Genomic DNA, 22,685 nt, shown 5'->3' with positions numbered 1-22,685 from the left:
CTCAAGTTATTGATCGGAACTGGTTATCAATGTTCAGGCCCCTGAGACCTTGACCTTTAATGGAGTGACCCCAAAAACAATAAGGGTCATTTACTCTGCATGAACAATCATCCTATGAAGTTTCAACATTCTGGGTCGAGAGGTTCTCAAGTTATTGATTGGAAATGGTTTTCCACGTTCAGGCCCCTGTGACCTTGACCTTTAACAGAGTGACCCCAAAATCATTAGGGGTCATCTACTCTTTATGATCAATCATCCTATTAAGTTTCAACATTCTGGGTCAAGTGGTTCTCAAGTTACTGACCGGAAAGGGTTTTCAATGTTCAGGTCCCTGTGACCTTGACCTTTAATGGAGTGACCCTAAAATCGATAGGGGTCATCTACTTTGCATGTACAATCATCCTATGAAGTTTCAACATTCTGGGTCAAGTGGTTCTTTAGTTATTGATCAGAAATGGTTTTCAACGTTCAGGCCCCTGTGACCTTGACCTTTGACAGAGTGATCCCATAATCAGTAAGGGTCATCTACTCTTTATGACCAATCATCCTATCAAGTTTCAACATTCTGGGTCAGGTGGTTCTCAAGTTATTGATTGAAAATGATTTTCAATGTTCAGGCCCCTGTGACCTTGACCTTTGATGGAGTGACCCCAAAATCATTAGGGGTCATCTACTCTTTATGATCAATCATCCTATTAAGTTTCAACATTCTGGGTCAAGTGGTTCTCAAGTTACTGACTGGAAAGGGTTTTCAATGTTCAGGTCCCTGTGACCTTGACCTTTAATGGAGTGACCCTAAAATCGATAGGGGTCATCTACTTTGCATGTACAATCATCCTATGAAGTTTCAACATTCTGGGTCAAGTGGTTCTTTAGTTATTGATCAGAAATGGTTTTCAACGTTCAGGCCCCTGTGACCTTGACCTTTGACAGAGTGATCCCATAATCAGTAAGGGTCATCTACTCTTTATGACCAATCATCCTATCAAGTTTCAACATTCTGGGTCAGGTGGTTCTCAAGTTATTGATTGAAAATGATTTTCAATGTTCAGGCCCCTGTGACCTTGACCTTTGATGGAGTGACCCCAAAATCAATAGGGGTCATCTACTCTTCATGACCAATCATCCTATGAAGTTTCAACACTCTGGGTCAAGTGGTTCTCTAGTTATTGATCGGAAATGGTTTTCAATGATCAGGCCCCTGTGACCTTGACCTTTGACAGTGATCCCAAAATCAATAGGGGTCATCTACTCTTCATGACCAATCATCCTATGAAGTTTCAACATTCTGGGTCAAGTGGTTCTCTAGTTATTGATCGGAAATGGTTTTCAGTGTTCAGGCCCCTGTGACCTTGACCTTTGACGGAGTGACCCCAAAATCAATAGGGGTTATCTACTCTTCATGACCAATCATCCTATGAAGTTTCAACATTCTGGGTCAAGTGGTTCTCTAGTTATTGATCGGAAATGGTTTTCAATGTTCAGGCTCCTGTGACCTTGACCTTTGACGGAGTGACCCCAAAATCAATAGGGGTCATCTACTCTTCATGACCAATCATCCTATGAAGTTTCAACATTCTGGGTCAAGTGGTTCTCTAGTTATTGATCAGAAATGGTTTTCAATGTTCAGGCCCCTGTGACCTTGACCTTTGACGGAGTGACCCCAAAAACAATAGGGGTCGTCTACTCCAGCAGCCCTACAACCCTATGAAGTTTAAAGGTTCTAGGTCAAATGGTTCTTCAGTTATTGCTTGGAAATGAAGTGTGACGGACGGAAGGACAGACGGACGGACAGGGCAAAAACAATATGTCTCCTGAGGGAGACATAATAACTGCCTTCTTCAACTTCCCAACTGTTAATAGCAGAAGAACAAGGTGCCTCCCTAGATATATACAGACACCTATTTAGAACTGAACACATTTATAAGCCTGCTGAATAGTTTCTAAGACAAAAGGACTCTACATTTTAAGTGAGATTTTCAACCCACAAGGAGACAGACGAGTAACTTAATGTCAGCAACTTTAACCACATAGCCAAAGGGGCCCTTTTTAATATTTACAAATGTTGTAAATTAAACATGTTTTAACTATTTGCTTTTAAATATTTGATCAAATAAAATTGGCAGATGACATCCTATGGAAAGTAAGAGAGTTGAGCAAAGGTACCTTGATTTTTCTTTGTTTAAGTATTTCTTCATCTTCAGAGTCGAGAAATTCCGAGTCAAGCTCTTCTTCCTCCTCGTCCTCTGGGTCAATCTCCTCGGAACTTTCTCCTTCTATATGATGGTGTTTGTGATGACCTTTTTTGTGCATTTCTATAGCACGCTGTCTGAGGGTGTCAATGTCTAATCCTTCAAGGTTCAAACCCTCACTGGAGTCGCTAGTTTCCATCTCACTTTCACTGTCACCGCTCTCAGCTTCTTGGTGAAGCTCATGCAAGTGATGCCTGTGTGCACGTACATGATGAGCATGATGACCTCTGACCCCGTGCTCATGACCACACCCACATTGCTCTGCCCCAGACTCTTCCTCTTCTTCACTATGAACATCTCCTGTATCATAATACATACATTCTGCAGAACCATATATCAAAATAATGACAAGAAACTAGAGCTGCTTTTGAGAAAAGCATATGTCTCCCACAACTGCCTAATCATCTAGATTGGCATTTCTTCTCCATTATGTATCTGAGTCAACTATGCACCAATACATGTATATGCATATGTGTACAGAGTGATTTTCAGTAATTCAATGGCCATCATTCTGAAGTGCCTGGGCCAATTTGGCTAGTTATCTAACTTGGCAGAGGACTTGTGGCAAACACATTTTGTTAAAGTTTGGTGAAGATTGGATGAGAAATGTTCGACTTAGAGCGCAGGCAAGATTTGTGACAAACAGACAGACAGACAGACACACGGACACACACAAAGACAGGAGTAAATCAGTATGTCTCTCACACCACTGTGTGGTGGAAGACATAATTCAGCTGATACTAAAAGCAAATTATTTCTGCCTTACAAAGTAAAATTCATGTTTTTTTCCAAAATACATGGGAATTCAGAATAAAACATGATTACTACAGTCATTTTATGGAAATCTTTTTCAAGAAAATGTCACATTTTTTGAGAGAACTAAAAAAGAAAACTTAACATATATATTATAAGTCCGAACCTATGTAAGTTAAACTATTTCTTACCCTCACTATCAACAACACTTTCTCCATCTTCGGATTCCTGACCCTCGGATTTCTTTACATGTCTATGTTTATGAACGACCTTTCTCTTTATCGGTGATTCACCACTGCTTTCTACAGATCTATCAAGCTCTTCTGGTGTTCCGGGTCTCTGTGTAAACATATTATGGCAACACATTCATACTAAATTTAGACTTATCTGAACTAAGTGCATATTAATATAAACATGTAGTTGTATTACTCTTGCTAAGAATCTACTCCCTTGTTACGCCCTGGAAACAGGATGGAACACCATGGGCTATGTGTCAGACAGTTAGTCCCTTGTCTTTTGTTTCTTCAAAACAGCCTCACCATTATATGTTAGCAGTACATTTGGGCCTGATTTTTGAGCTTGAATTACAGCTGCACACAATATGTAGGTAGAGTATTTGGCAGACCTTAAAAGGGTATTATACAGTTATGAACAATAATTTTAACAAAATACCCAAGTACCTGAACTTTTCTTCTATCACCATCACCATCTTCTGACACTTGAATACTTTCACTGCTACTTAAATCATGTTTCTGCTTATCTGTAAGGGAAATGAATAAAACTTCCATTATTTCTTTACATAATGTTTTCTATCATGTTTTCTGTCTGGGAAATAAATATATTAAGCAACATCTGCCACATCTTCTTGAAATCTTATCAGTGTAGGTTCCAGAAGTACCGGTACTTCAGTCAAATTATATCTCTTGTGGAAGTCATCTTAGGTGGTTTGCAGAATCCTAAGACCACAATCGTATTTTCTCTTACATAACAGGTGTGTAATAAAATGTCTTAAATTTTATCTATAGGGACTAGCATATAGTTCCAACCAACTGTAAACAATTTGGCAAATAAGTCCAGCTTTGAAGAAAACTTAAATTTATGCACAGAAATATAGCAGCTGAGAAAATATTTGTAATACAAACATGTGCACCAAAATTTCACAAAATAATACAATGAATTTAATTCTAACCACTGTCTGTGTGTTCATGTTTGGCCGCACTGTAATTCTGGTTTTGTGGCAGTGAAGCTTTTGGTTGTACAGCCCATGTGTTCCATACACACTTGATCAACGCTGATGCCAAATATAGGGTCTGAAAAAAAAACCCAAGTTAAACATGAATATAACTCAACTTTATCAAATTGGTGATAACCACACCTCATGTGCTCTTGTTAAATAAAGGAGCAGGTTCACTTTTGCACCAAAATGGCCTAAAAAAAGAAAGTCTCTAAATTTAGTAAAGAACATGTTTTCTTTCATCAAGTAGTATTGTTTTATCAAACTGTACAATAATTTTTACAATATATTCATTATAGAAGAAAATATCGGACATAACTGAAAATGATTTTAACATTATGGGTATGGGAAACCTTCAGTTTTTAATTGAATTTTTAAATACATCTGAAATTTTCGTTATGAGCACAACTGTCGACCACAATCAAAAAATGACCATAAATTCTGTGAAATAAGCTGGACCAATGGTCAAAATATTTTTGTGGTCCTTGAGTGTGCTCACTACTAAAACCATTCCCATATGACCTAAATATGGTAAAAAATGCCCATTTTCCCAAAAGTCTGTGATTTCAGCAATATTCAATGACCTGTTGTGAACAAAATAATAAATTTATTTATAAAAACTAAATTCCTTGCAGTAGATAAACATTCTGGTAGTAAACAATATATAGTTTTTTCAAATAACAGCCAATTTGAAAATTTTCAAAATTGCATAGGCCATATTAGGCTTAAGTGAACTTTGTCCTTTCTTAAAGTCAAAAGAAAAGAAAAAGAACACAGATATGGCTGATGATTGTATTAGTGAAATAACTTGGCATGCAAGGACATGACCTTTCTGAAGTAAAGCAGAAACACTTAAAACTATTCAAACCTTTTAACGAAACAAATGGAGAGCAATACCAGCTGAATTCCAGAAAAATTTACATCCATGTTTATATTATTCCTGACTGTAAATAGTACTTACAGATTCAGTGTGTGCAGCAATATCTAGACTGGATACCAACTGCAGTAGATGCTGGACTGGCTGCAGTTCAAGATTCTTTATCAATGGAATAAGTGACTCAAAAACTTGCTTTCCACAATGCTTCAACTGTAGGTAAAAACAAAATAATTAAACAATTACCCTGAAACTTAAGATGTCAGTGACCTTGCTCACATTGCCTTGCCTTTTTAATAAGTCGGTGTCTGTAAAACTTACACATTGTAAAGTGTTACCTATAGACATATAATGATACTATATTTATCACTTTTAACTGTATGTATGTTTTAACACCTCTAATTACATGCATCTTTAAACCTTGACAGCTCTAAACCTGTCGCAAATATTTGTGTATAATCATGGCTTTACATAAATGTGATAGACATCCTGGGACATAAATTTCATTGTTTAACACAAAGCACACAGAATTATTACATGGATTCTTAATTAAAAATCTGAGTGGTTTGTTCTATTTTACTGTTAAATCACTTTTGTTGCATTGTATTTCTGCTATTTAATGGGTACATAAATTCCAGTAGCTGTAAGTTAGGATTTCATTTGATGCTTTAGTGCAACCACTGTTTTAACAGTATGAGTAAAATAGTTTAATGTGTGGCCTTTTCAAGGATATGCTGTGCTAACAGTCAATGTAGCGATCAAAAAATGTTATTGCTAGGCAAAGTAACCATGTTGATGCATGTTCATTTCTTGACAAAGGCTAAATTGCACTTATACCCATACTTTGAGAACTTACCTGAGCAGCTGCCCATATACAATCTACATGTTCACTTGTAATTCTACCTTCAACTGCCAGAAAATTCAGGATAATCTGACTCTGTTTTATCAGCTGAAACAGATCATTTCAAAATTACATAACTTAATACAAAAGAAAAGTGAGGAGTAAATATACTGAATTTCACATGAAAAATAAACATGCGACAAAAAGTAACAAAAGAATATCACACAATTCCAAGAATCAAATTTTGTGTAGAGACACCACAGGACCATTCCAGTCAAACTATTTCAAAATCAGACTAGTTCTTTTTGAGGATCATAACATTTTAAGATTTCTCTATTTTTAGCTTCTGGCAGCCATGTTTTTGACAAGTCAAAACAATTTAAACTAGAGTTGTCACAGGAGTGACGAATTATACCCCCACAATATGGCCTTGTCACAGAACTAAGCCAACGTCAAAGCCGAATTTGCTTGGCTTTTGACCTACTGACCACAAAATCAATAGAGGTCATCTGCTAGTCAAGATCAACCTCCCTAAGAAGTTTCATGATCCTCCGCCCAAGCGTTCTCAAGTTATTGTCCGTAAAAGGTTTAAATGACCTTTGACCTTTGGAACTCAAAATCAATACGGGTCATCTGCTTGACATGACTAACCTCAAGATTAAGTTTTCTGATCCTAGTCCCAAAACATTCTAAAGTTATTGTCCGAAAACTGTTTGAATGTTCCAGGCCACTGTGACCTTGACTTGTGACCTACTGACCCCAAAATCACTAGGGGTCATCTGCTAGTCATAACCAAACTCCCTATCAATTTTCATGATCCTAGGCCCAAGCATTCTTAAGTTATCATCCGGAAACCGTTTAACTGTTCCAAGTCACTGGGACCTTGACCTTTGACCTACTGATCTCAAAGTAGAACTTGACCTGTATTTCATGATGTTACACCTGTGTACCAAAACTTATGATCCTAGGCCCATTCGTTCTCAAGTTATCATCCGGAAACCATTTAACTGTTCCGAGTCACTGTGACCTTGACCTTTGAACTACTGACCTTAAAGTAGTCCTTGACCTGTATTTCATGATGTTACACCTGTGTACCAAAATTTATGATCCTAGGCCCAATCGTTCTCAAGTAATCATCCGGAAACCATTTAACTGTTTCGAGTCACTGTGACCTTGACTTTTGACCTGCAGACCTCAGTCAAACTTGACCTGCATTTCATGATGTTACACCTGTGTACCAAAATTTATGATCCTAGGCCCAAGCTTTCTCAAGTAATCATCCGGAAACCATTTAACTGTTCAGAGTCACTGTGACCTTGATCTTTGACCTACAGACCTCAAAGTTAAACTTGACCTGCATTTTATGATGTTACATCTGTGTACCAAAATTTATGATTCTAGGCCCAAGCGTTCTCAAGTTATCATCCGGAAACCGTTTTACTGTTCAGGGTCACTGTGACCTTGACCTTTGACCTACTGACCCCAAATTCAAACTTGACCTGTACTTTCTGATTTTACACCTGTGTACCAAAAATTATTTAAATCAGTCATGCCTTTCATGAGTTATCATTCGGAACCCATGACAACCAACGGACCAACCCACCGACCAACCGCCAAGATCACTCCTATATACCCCCCAAATGTCGTTTTGTGGGGGTATAATGATCTTAAACGAGGGTTCCCCAAGAAACATTCTCAGTCTTATGAAAATACCCTCAAAGAAAGAAAGAAAACCTGTCTAGCCCGCTAGTGGTTTTGTTTTTTAAGAAGTGGAATGATCCAAGGGTAGAGGGTTACCCAGCAAACAGCTGGGTGAAATTATTTTGAAATGGGGCAAGCAGTTTCTGAGAAGACTTTTTAAGTTTTCCTTCTGTCTTGCTTTTTGGTTCCCATGGTAACTCGATGTATTGCATTGACACCCTAGATTTGAATAAATTTGAAAGAGGATAACCTAAGGAACATTCTTGTTAAGTTTGGTTGAAATCGGCTTTGTGGTTTAAAGGGAGATATCCTCAAAAGAAATAGTGGGCGACAGACGAATGGATGACAGAAATTTAAATATACAAAAAGGTCATCATAAGCAAAGCACTCAGGTATGCTAAAAAGCCAGTATTACTTTTCATTGCTTAAACTATTTTGTATTAATTAAAATTCAAAGCAATCAGGTACACAGTTATTGTAGAAGTACTACACACCTCTACATGTAGATTGGGTCCAAATATATGTTCTATGATCTTGCTATCTATTAACCAATCAGCTAGCTGGCGACCTTCTCTGAAACATTGAAAACAAAATACATTAAACAGATAGAGAATAAAGAGACTGATAGAAACATATTTTGTTAGAAATATTTTGCTTTGAAATAGAGGCCAGTTTTAAGTAAAAACATTTGCCAAGATTTTCATCACAATACTGTCTTTAAACAAGAGCACCGCCTTGCGGGTGCTGACGCTCATCTGATTTTTTTTGTGTAATAGAAATATTGTCCTACCCATGATTTTCTAAGTCTAAAAAGGGCCATCATTCTTGCAAAAAGCAGGTTAGAGTTATGTTTCTTAATGTTCAGTGTCCACTTATGATGGTGAAAAACTGTTGCAAGTTTTAAAGCAATAGCTTTGATAGTTTATGAGAAAAGTTGACTTAAACATAATACTCAACCAAGAAAATTATTTTTTAAGTCCAAAAAGGGCAATAATTATTGCAAAAAGCAGGATGGAGTTATGTTGCTTGCTGTACAGGGTCAGCTTATGATGGTCAACAAGTGTTGCAAGTTTCAAAGCAATAGCTTTGATAGTTTAAGAGAAAAAGTTGACCTAAACATAAAACTTAACCAAGAAATCTGATATTTTCTAAGTCCAAAAGGGGCCATAAATCTTGCAAAAAGCAGGATGGAGTTATGTTTCTTGCTGTATAGGGTCAACTTATGATGGTGAACAAGTGTTGCAAGTTTTAAAGCAATAGCTTTGATAGTTTAGGATAAAAGCTGACCTAAACATACAAGAGGACCATGATGGTCCTGAATCGCTCACCTATCTCCACATGACCCAGTGTTCAACTGAGTATGACATCGTTATTTCTATTATTTGACATAGTGACCTAGTTTTTGAGCACATGTGACCTACTATACTCCAAGATCCAAAATTCTGACAATTTCATGAAGTCCATTGAAAAAAATGGCCTCTAGAGCACAAGTTGTTCTATTAAATTTGACTAATGACCTATTTTTTGAGTCACTGACCATTTTAACTTGACCTGCAGATCATCAAGGTAACATTCTCACCCAATTTCATGAAGATCCGTGAAAAATAGGGCTCTACAAGGTCCCCAAGGTTTTTCTATTTTTCCCAACCATGAACCTAGTTTTAGAGGCACATGACCGTTACGACCTGACCTAGATACATCAAAGCTGAACATTCTCCCAATTTTCATGAAGATCCTTTGGGAAAATATGCTCTAGAGAGGTCACAAGGTTTTTTCTATTTTTAGACCTACTGGACCTAGTTTTTGACCCCACTTGACCAGTTTTGAATCTGACCATTAGTTATCATCAAGATGAACTTCTGACCAATAAATTCATGAAGCAACTCATGAAAAAATACCCCTAGAGAGGTCACAAAGTTTTTCTATTTAGATCTACTGACTAGTTTTTACCCCAAGTGACCAGTTCCAATCTTGACAGATATCTCAAAGGTAAACATCTGAACCATGTCTATCCATAAGATCATTTGTTTTTTAAATATGATCCTAGTAGAGGTACACCAGACGTTTGTAACCTATTTTAAGGCAACTTCTGACCAATTTTGAACATTCCTTCGTTTGAACTTTGGACCCAGTAATCATAAGATGAACATTTGAAAATTGAAAGAGCATCCTAAGAACATTGGCTTAGAGAGGTTGACAAGGTTTTTCTATTTAAGGATCTACTCGACAAGTTTATGACCCACATGGACCCAATTTTTCAAAATGACCATAGATAGCATCAAGGTGAACATTCTGACCAATATTCATAAGATCTCATAAAAAAATATGGCCTCTAGAGAGTCAACAAGGTTTTTCTAATTTAGTCTATGACCTAGTTTTTAATCCCACGTGACCCAGTTTCGAACTTGACCTAGATACATCAAGATGAACATTCGACCAAATTCATGAAGATGCATTGAGAAATATGCTTAAAGAGGTCACAGTTTTTAATTTTAGACCTAATGACCTAGTTTTTGACCCACATACTCATTTAACGAACTGACCTAGATATCATCAAGATAAACATTCTGACCAATATTCATGAAATCATCATGAAAAATGGCACTCTAGAGAGTTCATGTTTTCTATTTTTAGAACTACTGACTAGTTTTGACCCAACGTGACCAGTTTTCGAACTTGACCTAGATATCATCAAGAATGAACATTCTGACCAATTTCAATGAAATCTTTGAAAACTATATGGCTCTAGAGAGGTCACAAGGTTTTCATTTTTAGACCTAATGACAAGTTTTTGAGCACGTGACCAGTTTCGAACTTGACCTAGATATCATCAAGATGAACATTCTGAACCAATTTCATAAGATCCAGAAAAGTGACCTCAATTGTCACAAGCAAAAGTTTACGGACGACAGGGACGACGGACATGTCGCAGTCAAAAGCTCACCTTGTCACTTTGTGACAGGTGAGCTAAAAACTTAACCAAGAAAACTGATTTTCTAAGTCCAAAAGGGGCAATAAATCTTGCAAAAAGCAAGATGGAGTTATGTTTCTTTATGTACAGGGTCTGCTTATGATGGTGAACAAGTATTCCAAGTTTCAAAGCAATAGCTTTGATAGTTTAGGAGAAAAGTTGACCTAAACATAAAACTTAACCAAGAAATCTGATATTTTCTAAGTACAAAAGGGGCCATAAATCTTGCAAAAAGCAAGATGGAGTTATGTTTCTTGCTATACAGGGTCAGCTTATGATGGTGAACAAGTATTCCAAGTTTCAAAGCAATAGCTTTGATAGTTTAGGAGAAAAGCTGACCTAAACATAAAACTTAACCAGGCAACGCCGACAACCGCTCAAGTGATGACAATAACTCATCATTTTTTTCTCAAAAAATCAGATGAGCTAACAAAATAACAATAAATCAGAATTTGAAATATTTTACCAGCTATACATCTATTATCTGCAAAAACACACTCATTTTGTTTGATAAGAGTTGAACATGATTTTTGAACCATATTTCAATTACTTCATGCAGGCCAGTTAACCTAACCATGGATTCTTTTAAAGTACTGACTTGTTATATGCAAGTACACATGAATCTTAGACAGAAAACAAATAACCACGTAAATTGCCTTGTCAAATTATATTTTGCTTGCCTGGTGACCTAACTCACCATCTGTCACTGTACAGTTTTGATCTCAGTACCTAACAGGACAAGCTATCCAAATACGGTACTAAGAAAACATGTTTAAAAGTTAATAAAATTTTAACACACCTTTCTGCATCCATCAGTGTTTCATTGTTACAACTTTCATTGTAAAGTGTTATTTGATTCTGAAAATTGTAAAAATACCCGTGTTAAAGGTTACTGCATGAAAATTCTTTCTAACTATCAAAAAAACTTCACTAAAGGACACATTTCTGAGCAAAAATGTAAAAATACTTCTAAAGTTTCTGTAAATGAGTAACTTTCTTTGATGACTTTTGTTGTATATTTTATTTAACTATCAAGTTCTGCTATGGGAGTAGCATTTATAAAGTGCAATACTTTCTACCCCAAATCAATATCCTTACTGGACAACAAAGTAAAGTTATCAAACTGTATTACATGATGGCAAAGAAGAGATACATATTGCAGTCATTCCAGATGGTATATTACTATACCAGCAAGGTCATTATTTGACAACTAGTTTCCCAACATGCTTTATTTCTCATGAATTTAGACTTAAAGCGCAACCTTATTGTCAGTAAGAAAACTAATGCCAAGTAATTTTTCTAGGCAACTAAATTTACTTCAATGAAATGAACTTAATTACAGATTTAAAGTGATAGTAAATAAATGTTTTCATGAATACCCAGTAAGAGATCAATACTGGTCTTCTTACCCTTGGCCTAAACTAAAATGACACATATTGTTATAGAACCATTATGAAAACTTATGTTTATTACAGTAACATTACATTCACGACATTCTACATAGACTGGATATCTACTTACATTCAATTGAGCAATTCCAGCAAGTCTTATGGTCAAAGTTGAACACGTAAAATATTTAAATGCCAGTTCCAAACCATCCTTGTCAAACGTAAAATGTGTTTCCAATGGTTCCTTGACGGCTGCCCACATCAGATCTGTCATGTTACGGTTACCTGCCATTCTCAAGTCCTTATCCGATAGTTTACACATGTATCTTAAACACAAGACATCAAAAACATTAGAAACTCCATAATGAAGTTGGCCTAAAAATCTTTATTCTTATACATGTACTGCGTTAAAATTTCTGACAAGTTTATTACTTTTCCTTGTTTGAAAAAATGGCTATAGATGTTCATGAAAGTCCCAACTTCTCTAAGAAAAATGCAAACTCTTAATCTGAATAGCTCAAGAACTTTTCCTGATGCTCATCACTTGGTTTTAACCAATCTGATTCTGTTTGATTTTCTGTCACATAGACACAATATAGTCCACACGACAACTGGGAACCTATAATGGCAGATGAAGACTCTAGGTATCATTTCAAGCATGAGAGAGTTTCAGACCGACTGCAGAGAGGGGAAAGTGAACTGAAGTTAGACACTGCTACCGTTTCCATTTAGTTATCTAGGCCCCCTAACCAATTCATATTTATCTACTAATAGTGCACACTAACTTTACTAGAAATACATATCTACCTTATAACGGCAGTTCTCAGAGGTACAATATACTGCATAACTGTTGGTATATTCATCCACAGACGAAGCTGTAAACATAAACAGAACAGTAACAATCCACACTCAAACTGTGAGCTTTCAACTTAAATCTTTATAGCAGGTATAGTTTTGATTACCTCCCTTTGACCAATAAAACTAAGTTATATTTCAACATCTGTTTTATTTAATACAACTTTTATAATATTTTAGTGTTATCTAAGATTCAGCCTTTATTACAAGCCAAAAATACTTTCTCTAACACAGTCGAATATTTCAAAGAATTTCAATTTACAAAATGCATATCAAGGTATAACACAACCTCTGGTTCTTTATACAGTTACATATTTAATTCTCATGTCACATGAACAGCATTTGCAGCATAGAGAGTATGTTCAATATAGATTTTTTGAGTCAAACAAAATGACTTACATTAGCTATTAAGGTGATAAGTATATGTGCAAAGTTGAACGGCAGTGTCTCAGGTGTAGCCTTCTCAAAACACACTTTCAGAGATCCTATACCATTTGTATCACAGAAATAACAAACATTGCGCAATAAGAACAGGGGCACCTCTGGATCCTAAACCAAAAATATATATCTATTAACAATGTTATGTCAAATAAGTTAGTATAATAGTTACCGTAGTAACCTTATTTCTTATGTCCAAGTTTATTTCTCATTTATATGTTTACAAAATCTACTTCAGAATTCGATGGTTCAACCCCAGCATATTAAACCATTGCACATGCAACATTCCTTCCTGATGAAAAAGCATTAGGTCTTATCTATCAGCTCAAAAAAAGGCAAAAGACACGAAACCTTAATTTAAACAACAGTTAAATGACATATTATACTTTCAGTTAAGAATTTTAGAAATTCACTGTTTACATTTACACGCATATTAAAACATCCCTTCAGAAAAGTTGGGGGCAAACACTTGAATTGATACACACTATTTACTGCACATAAGAAATATATAGGCAAAAAATTGGATCATATGACTGCTTGAAAATTCCTCCCAGAGTTAGACCTCCTTCAAAATCTTAAAGTGACTGTCATCTGTTCAAAATTATACAATATGACATCTAAACACTTAGCAATATTTGCACCAACGTAAAATTAGCATGTGACAAGAGAGAGAATACTCACTGATATTTCACAATAATTATTCAAAGCACTTGTTTCCTGTTGAGACAGTTCCTGTAAATAGATGCCCAGACATGACAATCTGTTGACTTGAATCCAAGTAAACACTGATATAGATGCCAATACTTAATGCTCATGATTTTAATCACATTATGGCTACATTACAATATGGCAACACAACTATTTTTCTCAGTTTTTTTCAAACTGTAATAGTTACTTGTGACAATTTCTTAACTTCTGTGTTCATAATGATTATAAGTCTTTTCTTCATAGAATGTGGTTGAATCTTACTAAAATTCTTTACTGCAGGATTCTAATTTACTTTATTACCATTAGACTTTATTTTAATACTTTTCTGTAGTCGGGTTAAGTCAAACCAACACAGTTTAGGTCATATGGCAACTTTTCTAGCTTTTGATGGTGGGGGAAGACCCCAGGGGCCCCTCTGGGAATTGTTTCAGGCATGGGTGAGCTATTGGGTAGAACCACCAAAATTCTGCAAGCCAGCTGAATGGCTTCCTCGCATGAAGAATTCTACACCCAAAGCGAGGTTTCGGACCCACATCTGTGAGGGGCAAGTGATTTGAAGTCAGCAACCATTCCACTTTGCAGGCCCCTCTTTATTTTACCTCTAAAATTGAGTGTACTATGTTTATGGGAAGTTTTTCACCTCTTAACCATAGAGTGCTGTATGTTTACATGCAATGTACGAACTATAATCAGAAGTTCATTACCTCTAAACTGGAGTGTACTATGTCAACACACAATGCATGATGGGAAGTTCATTACCTCTTAACCAGAGTGTAGTTTATATTTACATGTTACATGCAACGCATGATGAGAAGTTCATTACCTCTAAACTGGAGTGTACTATATGTTTGTATGCAATGTATGATGGGAAGTTCATTAGGAAGACTTTGGTGACAAACTGCAGTAATTTCTCTTTTTCCTCTATTGTCCAGACATCTTTTTCTTTGTCATCCTGTTTTTCACTTTCACTTTCTTTGTCTGTTTTTTCACCCTCTGAGCCACTTTCTGCCATCTTCTTTGCATCCTCTTTGTCATCTGCTGCAATAACACATAGAAACAATTGATTGCATGCCTTTACAACATATATCTACTGCCAGTAGAAATGCAAATAACATAAACATGAAATATGTGCTGCTAGATGGTGGATGTTCGATTATTTTTGTGTTTCTGGACTTACTACTGTCACAGTGACCAAATCCGCTGCTGATCTCTTGATTTAAAATAGAATTTGGAGAGGCTTTGTACACAATGAATCAATAAAAACACCTTTTCAGAACTAAAGATGCTTTTGAGAAAAGCGTATGTCTCCCACAACTGCCTAATCATCTAAATAGTAAGCCAGTCTTTATATACTGTTTACTTAATCCACATGTGCATGCGCTTTCTTGACACCAAAAGGACACCTATACTACTACTTTTAAAAGTAGTATAGGCGCCGGTTTGGGGGCAAAAATAAGCAAGAAATCTTGAGTGTTTTTTTGGTAATTCAAGGGACATAATTCCTAAGTGCCTAGGTTGATTTGGCTAGTTATCGAACTTGGCCAAGCACTTATTGGCAGACACATTTTGTTGAAGTTCGGTGAAGATCGGATGAGAAATGTTCGACTTAAGAGTGTGGAGAAGTTTTGTGACAGACAGACAGACAGACAGACACACACACAGACAGACTGGAGTAAATCAATATGTCTCCCACACTACTGCGTGGTGGGAGACATAATAATGTTACCTTTCTCAAAGTAATACATCAACATGTATAAATGTATTACCTTTCTCAAACAAGAGCATCAACATGTATTACCTTTCCCAAAGTAATACATCAACATGTATCCATGTATCTCAAACAAGTGCATCAACATGTATTACCTTTCTCAACAGTTGTATCCTTTTCTCTCTGTGTCAGTTCTTTCTCGTTATCTTCAGGTAGAGTCTGTATCAGTCTGATACCAACACTGAGAGCATCTTGAACCATTGTATTGAGCTTCTCAAAGTTTCTGTAGTCCTTGAAGCAGCACATACATTGCCTGCAATGGTTTATGAATAAATACTGTGCTAGCAATTGTCTGAAAAAAAGTGGCTCAATACACAGACAGTAAAATTCTTTCTTTACAATACATGTCAGAGACTGTAAAACCATTTCCTTTCCTGTATGTATTTACTTAGGCAGAGAAACTTGTCATATTGTGGCTAAGCAACTAGGTATTCAAAGTTAAATATTGCAATATACTTGAAAATAATACTGTATTTTTTCACAACTTCATCTATTTATTGTTCCGCTCCCTTAGTGAGTATACCATCATGTAAGTAGCACCTCTACTTCACATAAACCCTTAAAAAGTTACAAATACTTAAATCTTTTTTACTGATTTACCTTTGAGGCCAGAGACAAACATACAGCACAAAGGAAAGAATCTCTTTTTTGTCCATATGAAACCCCCCATGCTGACTTCTTTCTTCAACTGAAGAAGAAAAACAAAAATATACTTATAAGTTATAACCACTAGACTTCTAGATACTGATTTAATATCATAATGAGATGTAAATAAATTGATATACATGTACACAGAAGCTACTGGCAAGCAGGAACTAAAAACATGCTGTCTTACAATGCCACTGGCTATAAAGATAACGGATGTTGCATCACACTACATATCTCTTCATCTATTGATTTTAACTTATGTATGATTTACTTGTACACGTTAAGAAGATGACTGGTGCTATAACAAGAGAAATCTTAAGGACTATTTGAAGCATTTTCGCAAATGAAGACATAATTATTGCCTTTATTTTTGCCAAAAACAGAAAATTATGAAGTTAAAGTTATGGGTCACATTTTTATCAAGAATGTACCTTCAAATGACCCTGGATTTTGATTTTTCCTTCTTAGTGTCTAAAACTAATGAAGCCTTGGTATGATTCGTGACACATTTAGAGTATGATTTACTCGCATAGATATAAACTTTTTCTACCGCTTTAAAAAAGTTCTGTTAGACCACATTAGAAATATATGCAAGTGTGATCTGGTTCCCAACTTACAAAAGGACATTATCTCTGTAGAAAACGTGCAGTGTATGGCTACCAAGATGGTTACAGGGCTGAAATACATAACTTACGAACAAAGACTTAAATTTTAGGCCTACTGACACTTGCTTAAAGAAGAGATCGCACTTGTATAGTAGTCGCAACTTGACCGCGATGGTTGACCTTCGGCTGATTATTCATGTGATTTTTCATTGTAGAAATAAGGGTGATTAGGGGCCATGTATATTTATTGGAATAGTTGTTTACATGCATTATCAAAGTATGTATACTTGCATGTGATCAGTTAAAACTTTCCAATACACTAATTTATAATTTCACAAATTTATAATTCCACTTTCTCATGCAGCTCGTGTTTTACGTACACTCCTTTACAATAATAGGTTGTGCCTCATTATGTATTATAATACAAAGGTCAACCATCGGGGTCAAGTTGCGTCTACTATATGTAACAAATATTCAAGATCATGAGGGGGCTACATGAATGTTACAATTGAAATTATTAACAGTGCTTCAAATTCAAATCAGGGTCATATGTACTAGTCGTGGAAACTTCCCGTTCAGGAAACAATCTATGGGTTTTTCCTTACTTCCCGAACAGGTAACTTGATACTAAATACAGTAATTTACATGTACTTCCTGTTCGGGCAATGAAATCACTATTTTTTCTTTGTTACTTTCTGAAGACCCGGTGCTGCGGTGCATAAACATATACATGCTATCATTAAACAAAACACATCACTGTGCTGATATAAACAAAACAGAACAAAATCCCTAGAAAGAAAGAGGTAGGAAAGAAACCTAGAAAAGAAAAAATGTACAACGTATACTTTAACTGCTACAGAAATCCAAAATGCAGATTTCAATAAAGCCACCACAAGCTACGCTCACTGAATGGCCAACAGGTTCAAGATAAATCATTTAATTTACATCAACCTGGAGAAGAGTTTGTTGTGGGGTGCCCAAAGGCAGTGTGCTAGGGCCAGTGCTTTTTATTATATATCTGAATGATGTCACAGAGAATGTAAAATCGAGCAATAAAATTTTTGCTGAGAGTAATATTTATGCACCAACAAGTGAATCCGATATACTCCAAGATGTTCTTATGAAATGGGCTGAAAAAATGGAAACTGAAATTTAATATTGTGCAAAGTGATCCATTATGGACACGTAAATCCTCAAAACGAGTATATTATGAGTAACAAAAGTCAAAAAGTGGCACAGGAGGAATGTGATCTTGATGTTATATTTGAAAGAGACATGAAGTTCAGTAAGCATACATTCTAATGTATTTCAACAAAAATCAACGAAGCAAACAGCATATTAGCCCTCATCAGCAAGAGTTTTGAATATATAGATGAATACACCTTCATGATACACTGCATTGATTCGCCCCCATATTGAATTTGCAAATGTTGTCTGTCACCCATATTTACTAAAGGACATAGACAGTTTACAGGGCACTAGACAACTTTTGGGGACAGGTAACCATACCCTCAGGAAGGGGAATTTTTCGACATTTTAGGACGAAAAGGGGAAGTTTAAGCCATGTATATGTAACTACTTTTCACACTTATTAATACTGTTTTCAATAATTCCTAACTGATGTGACTATATTGCAACAGTAATCTTCCTTAGAGGCACTATATAATATTAAAAGAAGGAGTTCATATCTATTTGTGTGAAACAACCTATCATGAGGGGAATTTTTCTCTGAGAAAGGGAAAAAAACATATTTTAGGAGGGGAATGGTACCCATATTCGGCCCCAAAAATGGCCAAACGAGTGCCCTGGTTTAGAAAGACTTAAAAGGTCAAATAGTACTAAATAGGTAATGAAGCAGCACTTCCGAGCTAATCTGATAATGGCGGAAAGAAAAAATCCTCAATTTTTTTCCCATTTAAAGTGTCATATTCATGTTTTATGTAAAGCCAGTTTCTGTTTTTATTTCATTGTAGACCTATACTTGACATTTTGGTAGCATTTTCAAGGAGATTTTTTGCATTTATAGAAATGTAAACAAACCTATTACTCAGGTGTTCATACCCACATTTTAGCTGTCAGTTTGGAAGATATTCCATAGTGTTGACCTGTCGGACAAGAAATCTCTCTTAGAAGATACATGACCCCTACTTTTCTTGGTGTTTTTTTTAGTGGTTTATAGGTCATTTAAGAACATAAGGCTAGTAATTCTTTTTTAAAATGGGCCTGGCTATGCGTTACAGCTCTCAGAATATTGTTAATTTTATATAGAACATATAGCAAATTTATTTACTACTGTACAACCTTCAAGAGAGCAACAAATCTTGTGCAATCTTTGAAAGACTTTACTTATACTAGTATCGAATCGGATGAAAAAACTGAAATTACCCAGTCTTTCTCATTGCAGATTAAGAGGTGACTTAATACAGGTTTTTAAAATTGTTAAAGGAATTGATGACTGTCCTTTTGAGAGATTTTTCAAGTATTCTGCTTCAATACGAGGTCATAACCTGAAAACTTGAAATCCCGTGTTCTAGAACAACATTTTGCTTCAACCAGTTTTCTCATCGAGTTATTAAACCATGGAATGAATTACCAAAACATGTTGTACATGTAGATGGTAAAACTGTAAATGACTTTAAAATAAGGTTAGATAAGCACTGGCAGGAAGAATCTCCATACAAAATAAGACACAAAAACACTGAGCTGTAAACTGTTTTTACAGGTACAATGACAATACTAGAGCTGCTTTTGAGAAAAGCGCCTGTCTCCCACAATTGCCTAATCATCTGAATAGTAAGTCTGTCTTTATATACTGTTTAGTGTTTACTCACAGAAAATATACCTTTGATGGTTTTGGAGTAAGCGGCCTATCAATAATTCAAGGGCCATAATTCCAAAGTGCTTGGGCCAATTTGTCTAGTTTATTAATACTGAACTTGGTCAAGGACATACTGGCAAACACATTTGTTCAAGTTTGGTGAAGTTCGGATGAGAAATGTTCGACTTACAAGTTACAGACTGTAGAGTGCGGACAAGATCTGTGACAGAGTGACTGACACACACACAGACAGTTAAGATTTTCTAGCCGTCCGGTTTACTGGCTAGGCATCCGGTCACCGGACGGCTAGACACTTCCTATTTTATATAAATATTGGACTGATTTCTTAAGTATTATAGATACAGTCATATTAGTCCAACTAATTGTTAAAGAGTCGCGATATTGTGATAATTTTTGTACAGGTCAATATCTACCCTCCAAGAACAACATAAGAATGACCCTTTCTGTGGTGAACTTTCCACGATGATTCTATGCAGCTATTCTTAAATTCAGTTTTATTTTGTTTTATGATTTCATTGTTTAAGTATTTTGCCTGATTGTGTCTTTACCTAAATCTGTTTTCACCACAGAAACGGTCTTTACTGGTTTTGACGTAAAGAGAGGGATTCTGCCCTATCAAGAAAATATCTCAGAATCAGTTCTGACGTCAAATTAATATGAATTAAGGCACTGCCTAGAATGGGGATTTATCTTTTATAAATCCGCTTACAAAGAAACAAGAAAGTGAAACTTCGCGAGAACTTGAAACAGTAAAGTTTACATTTAGTGTCATTATATCTGTTACAGTGAATATCATACTTTGCAAAATTTACGGGAAGCCGGTGTAACGGTGACGTCATTCGCCGCGTTCTCGTACTGGCTTAGGATTTTTTTGTTTCTTTGCACTCCACGCAGAAACTTGACAGCCTTTACACTTCCTTAATGTTTACAATGTGTTTTTCAGTTGCATTAACATTTTTCATTATGAAAAAGAAATAAAAGAATCATGTTGGCACGGTTTACGAATTTCTGTGACTGATTCTGGGTACTCTGTTGCTCATGCAGGCAACTAGTTCTATAAATAAACGTCGGACTTCCATATTTTACGATTTTGACATTTCATATCAGACGTTTTATCGAAATTATAAATTTCCCAGTAGAGCGTTCCGCAAAATATCTTGCAGAAGGTTTTACAAGTTCACGGTGGAAGTGACTGAAAAGCAATAACTAAATACCAACAACGGACAAAGAAACCTATTTTACACACCAATTGAACATACTGTCTTACTGAAAATATTGAAGGTCTGTCCGCACTCTCAAAGTGAAATTTACATCCATGCACTTCCGCAACACAACACGAAACTGTCAAATCTTCTTTATTATAAAGAATGATTTTAGACGAAAAAATATTCTCACAGTCTGCTTTGAAAAAAAATGCGGCCCGTTACTCTATGTAGTATGCATATGTTTATAATCGATGGGTGTAACCAGCATTCATTGGTTGTAATTTAATTAAAAGTTATTTCAATAAATTATTAGTTCATATCAAAGCAGTTTGAAAGGCTTGTCCACATGTATTCGGCGGTACCCATGCGTTAAATAATGGCTGCATATTTTTCACTAGTGCCGTAGGTTAAATGTATTTTTTGTCTTAGCATGTATAACTGATTCAGTGTTGTACTTTACATGATATTTCATTTAATTACGCTAGAAGAATCAGTGTAATATGTCAGGGAAGTGATTGGAGACTGTGCAGTTTTAGTTACGGTAAACCAATATATCACGTGTTTGAGAGTTTTCCTACATTACACTTCAATAAAATAAGGACTTAGGTCGAAATTTGTGCTATGCAAACGGCTGTCATTCGATTAAACTTGACACAGGGACATGTTGAATGTCCAAATATTAAAAGGCGCCCTGTGCAAGTTTAATGTTATTGAACTAGCAGGCAACCAGTCTGCGGACTGTACATAAACCGGATCCGGAAAACATCTAAAAAATTGCCTCAGTATATGCACACAACGGCCCAGACAACAAAGAGGAATAACTATATACGGACGTTACAGTCTTGGGGATTTTCATCCCCTATAAATAATTTTGGACCAGAATAGCGTTACATATCAGACTCCTGTATGCATGCACACTTGTCAACAAAGAAAGCACAAGGAAACAGTTATTGGTTTCATGTATATATCCATTCTGTAATAAAATAAAGTCGCCTAAAGTACAAACAGGAAGACAGGAATTTGCAATATTGAATGAGAAAACCAGGAGAACTAAAACTTACAGTTTTCAAGTATTGTCAGCAAATCTGAGCAGACGTCACACATGTTTGATGATTGCGTTTGAATGACAATATCGAAACCTTAGTTTTACAATATAAGAATGAATACTCTGCTTAACAAATAAGGAGAAATAAGTGTTTTCGTTTTGAAGAGTCGCAAAATTGTCTCATTCCCCGCCATATTGGAAATTTAACCGGAAGTGTACTGATTAAATTTTGCTTTATCACCATTTTTCTTTTATCTTCAATATTTCACATTTTTTATATGTTTATCCCTTAAATATAATTTGCTAAAATGGGTAACAAATCATAAACTGTAAAAAAAATCACTGAAAATATTTCACAGGAAATAAACGAAACGCGGTTACTCCACGACACAACAAAAGTTTTTGCGATCAAATCATGATCTAGAAAAATGGGCATTCAGATGTCACACATAGCTAGACCGATTTCAGAGTACCATCCTTTCCTCATTTTGAAAAAAAACAAACAAAACAAAACAAACCTAAACGTAAAAAAATGAGTGGTCAAGTATCTTCTAATGGAG

The 22,685-nt window shown here is 35.8% G+C and overlaps 1 protein-coding gene across 2 annotated transcripts in view; it reads right to left on the bottom strand.

Moving 5' to 3' along the window:
- The window catches only part of LOC123536006 (ubiquitin carboxyl-terminal hydrolase 34-like), an 84,998-nt gene extending 62,610 nt beyond the window's left edge, over positions 1–22,388 (bottom strand). The window contains exons 1-16 of one of the 2 annotated variants that reach the window (XM_053549350.1): positions 22,142–22,388; positions 16,384–16,471; positions 15,879–16,036; positions 14,839–15,050; positions 13,989–14,039; positions 13,269–13,418; positions 12,822–12,889; positions 12,148–12,340; positions 11,426–11,484; positions 8,150–8,228; positions 5,970–6,062; positions 5,201–5,326; positions 4,195–4,315; positions 3,686–3,765; positions 3,197–3,344; positions 2,167–2,552 (exon numbers count right to left, since the gene is read on the bottom strand). In XM_053549350.1, coding sequence (XP_053405325.1) covers positions 2,167–2,552; positions 3,197–3,344; positions 3,686–3,765; positions 4,195–4,315; positions 5,201–5,326; positions 5,970–6,062; positions 8,150–8,228; positions 11,426–11,484; positions 12,148–12,340; positions 12,822–12,889; positions 13,269–13,418; positions 13,989–14,039; positions 14,839–15,050; positions 15,879–16,036; positions 16,384–16,471; positions 22,142–22,184 — 2,055 coding nt within the window. In that variant the 5' untranslated portion in view covers positions 22,185–22,388. Of the gene's footprint in view, positions 1–2,166; positions 2,553–3,196; positions 3,345–3,685; positions 3,766–4,194; positions 4,316–5,200; positions 5,327–5,969; positions 6,063–8,149; positions 8,229–11,425; positions 11,485–12,147; positions 12,341–12,821; positions 12,890–13,268; positions 13,419–13,988; positions 14,040–14,838; positions 15,054–15,878; positions 16,037–16,383; positions 16,472–22,141 lie in introns of both variants that reach the window. The other variant, XM_053549345.1, reaches the window with a different exon arrangement.
- Positions 22,389–22,685: the final 297 nt, after the last annotated feature.

Source organism: Mercenaria mercenaria, chromosome 1 (genome assembly GCF_021730395.1).
Source record: "Mercenaria mercenaria strain notata chromosome 1, MADL_Memer_1, whole genome shotgun sequence".
Lineage (NCBI taxonomy): Eukaryota > Metazoa > Mollusca > Bivalvia > Venerida > Veneridae > Mercenaria > Mercenaria mercenaria.
The sequence above is the reverse complement of the archived record's forward strand: the minus strand, read 5'-3'. Positions and strand labels throughout refer to the sequence as shown.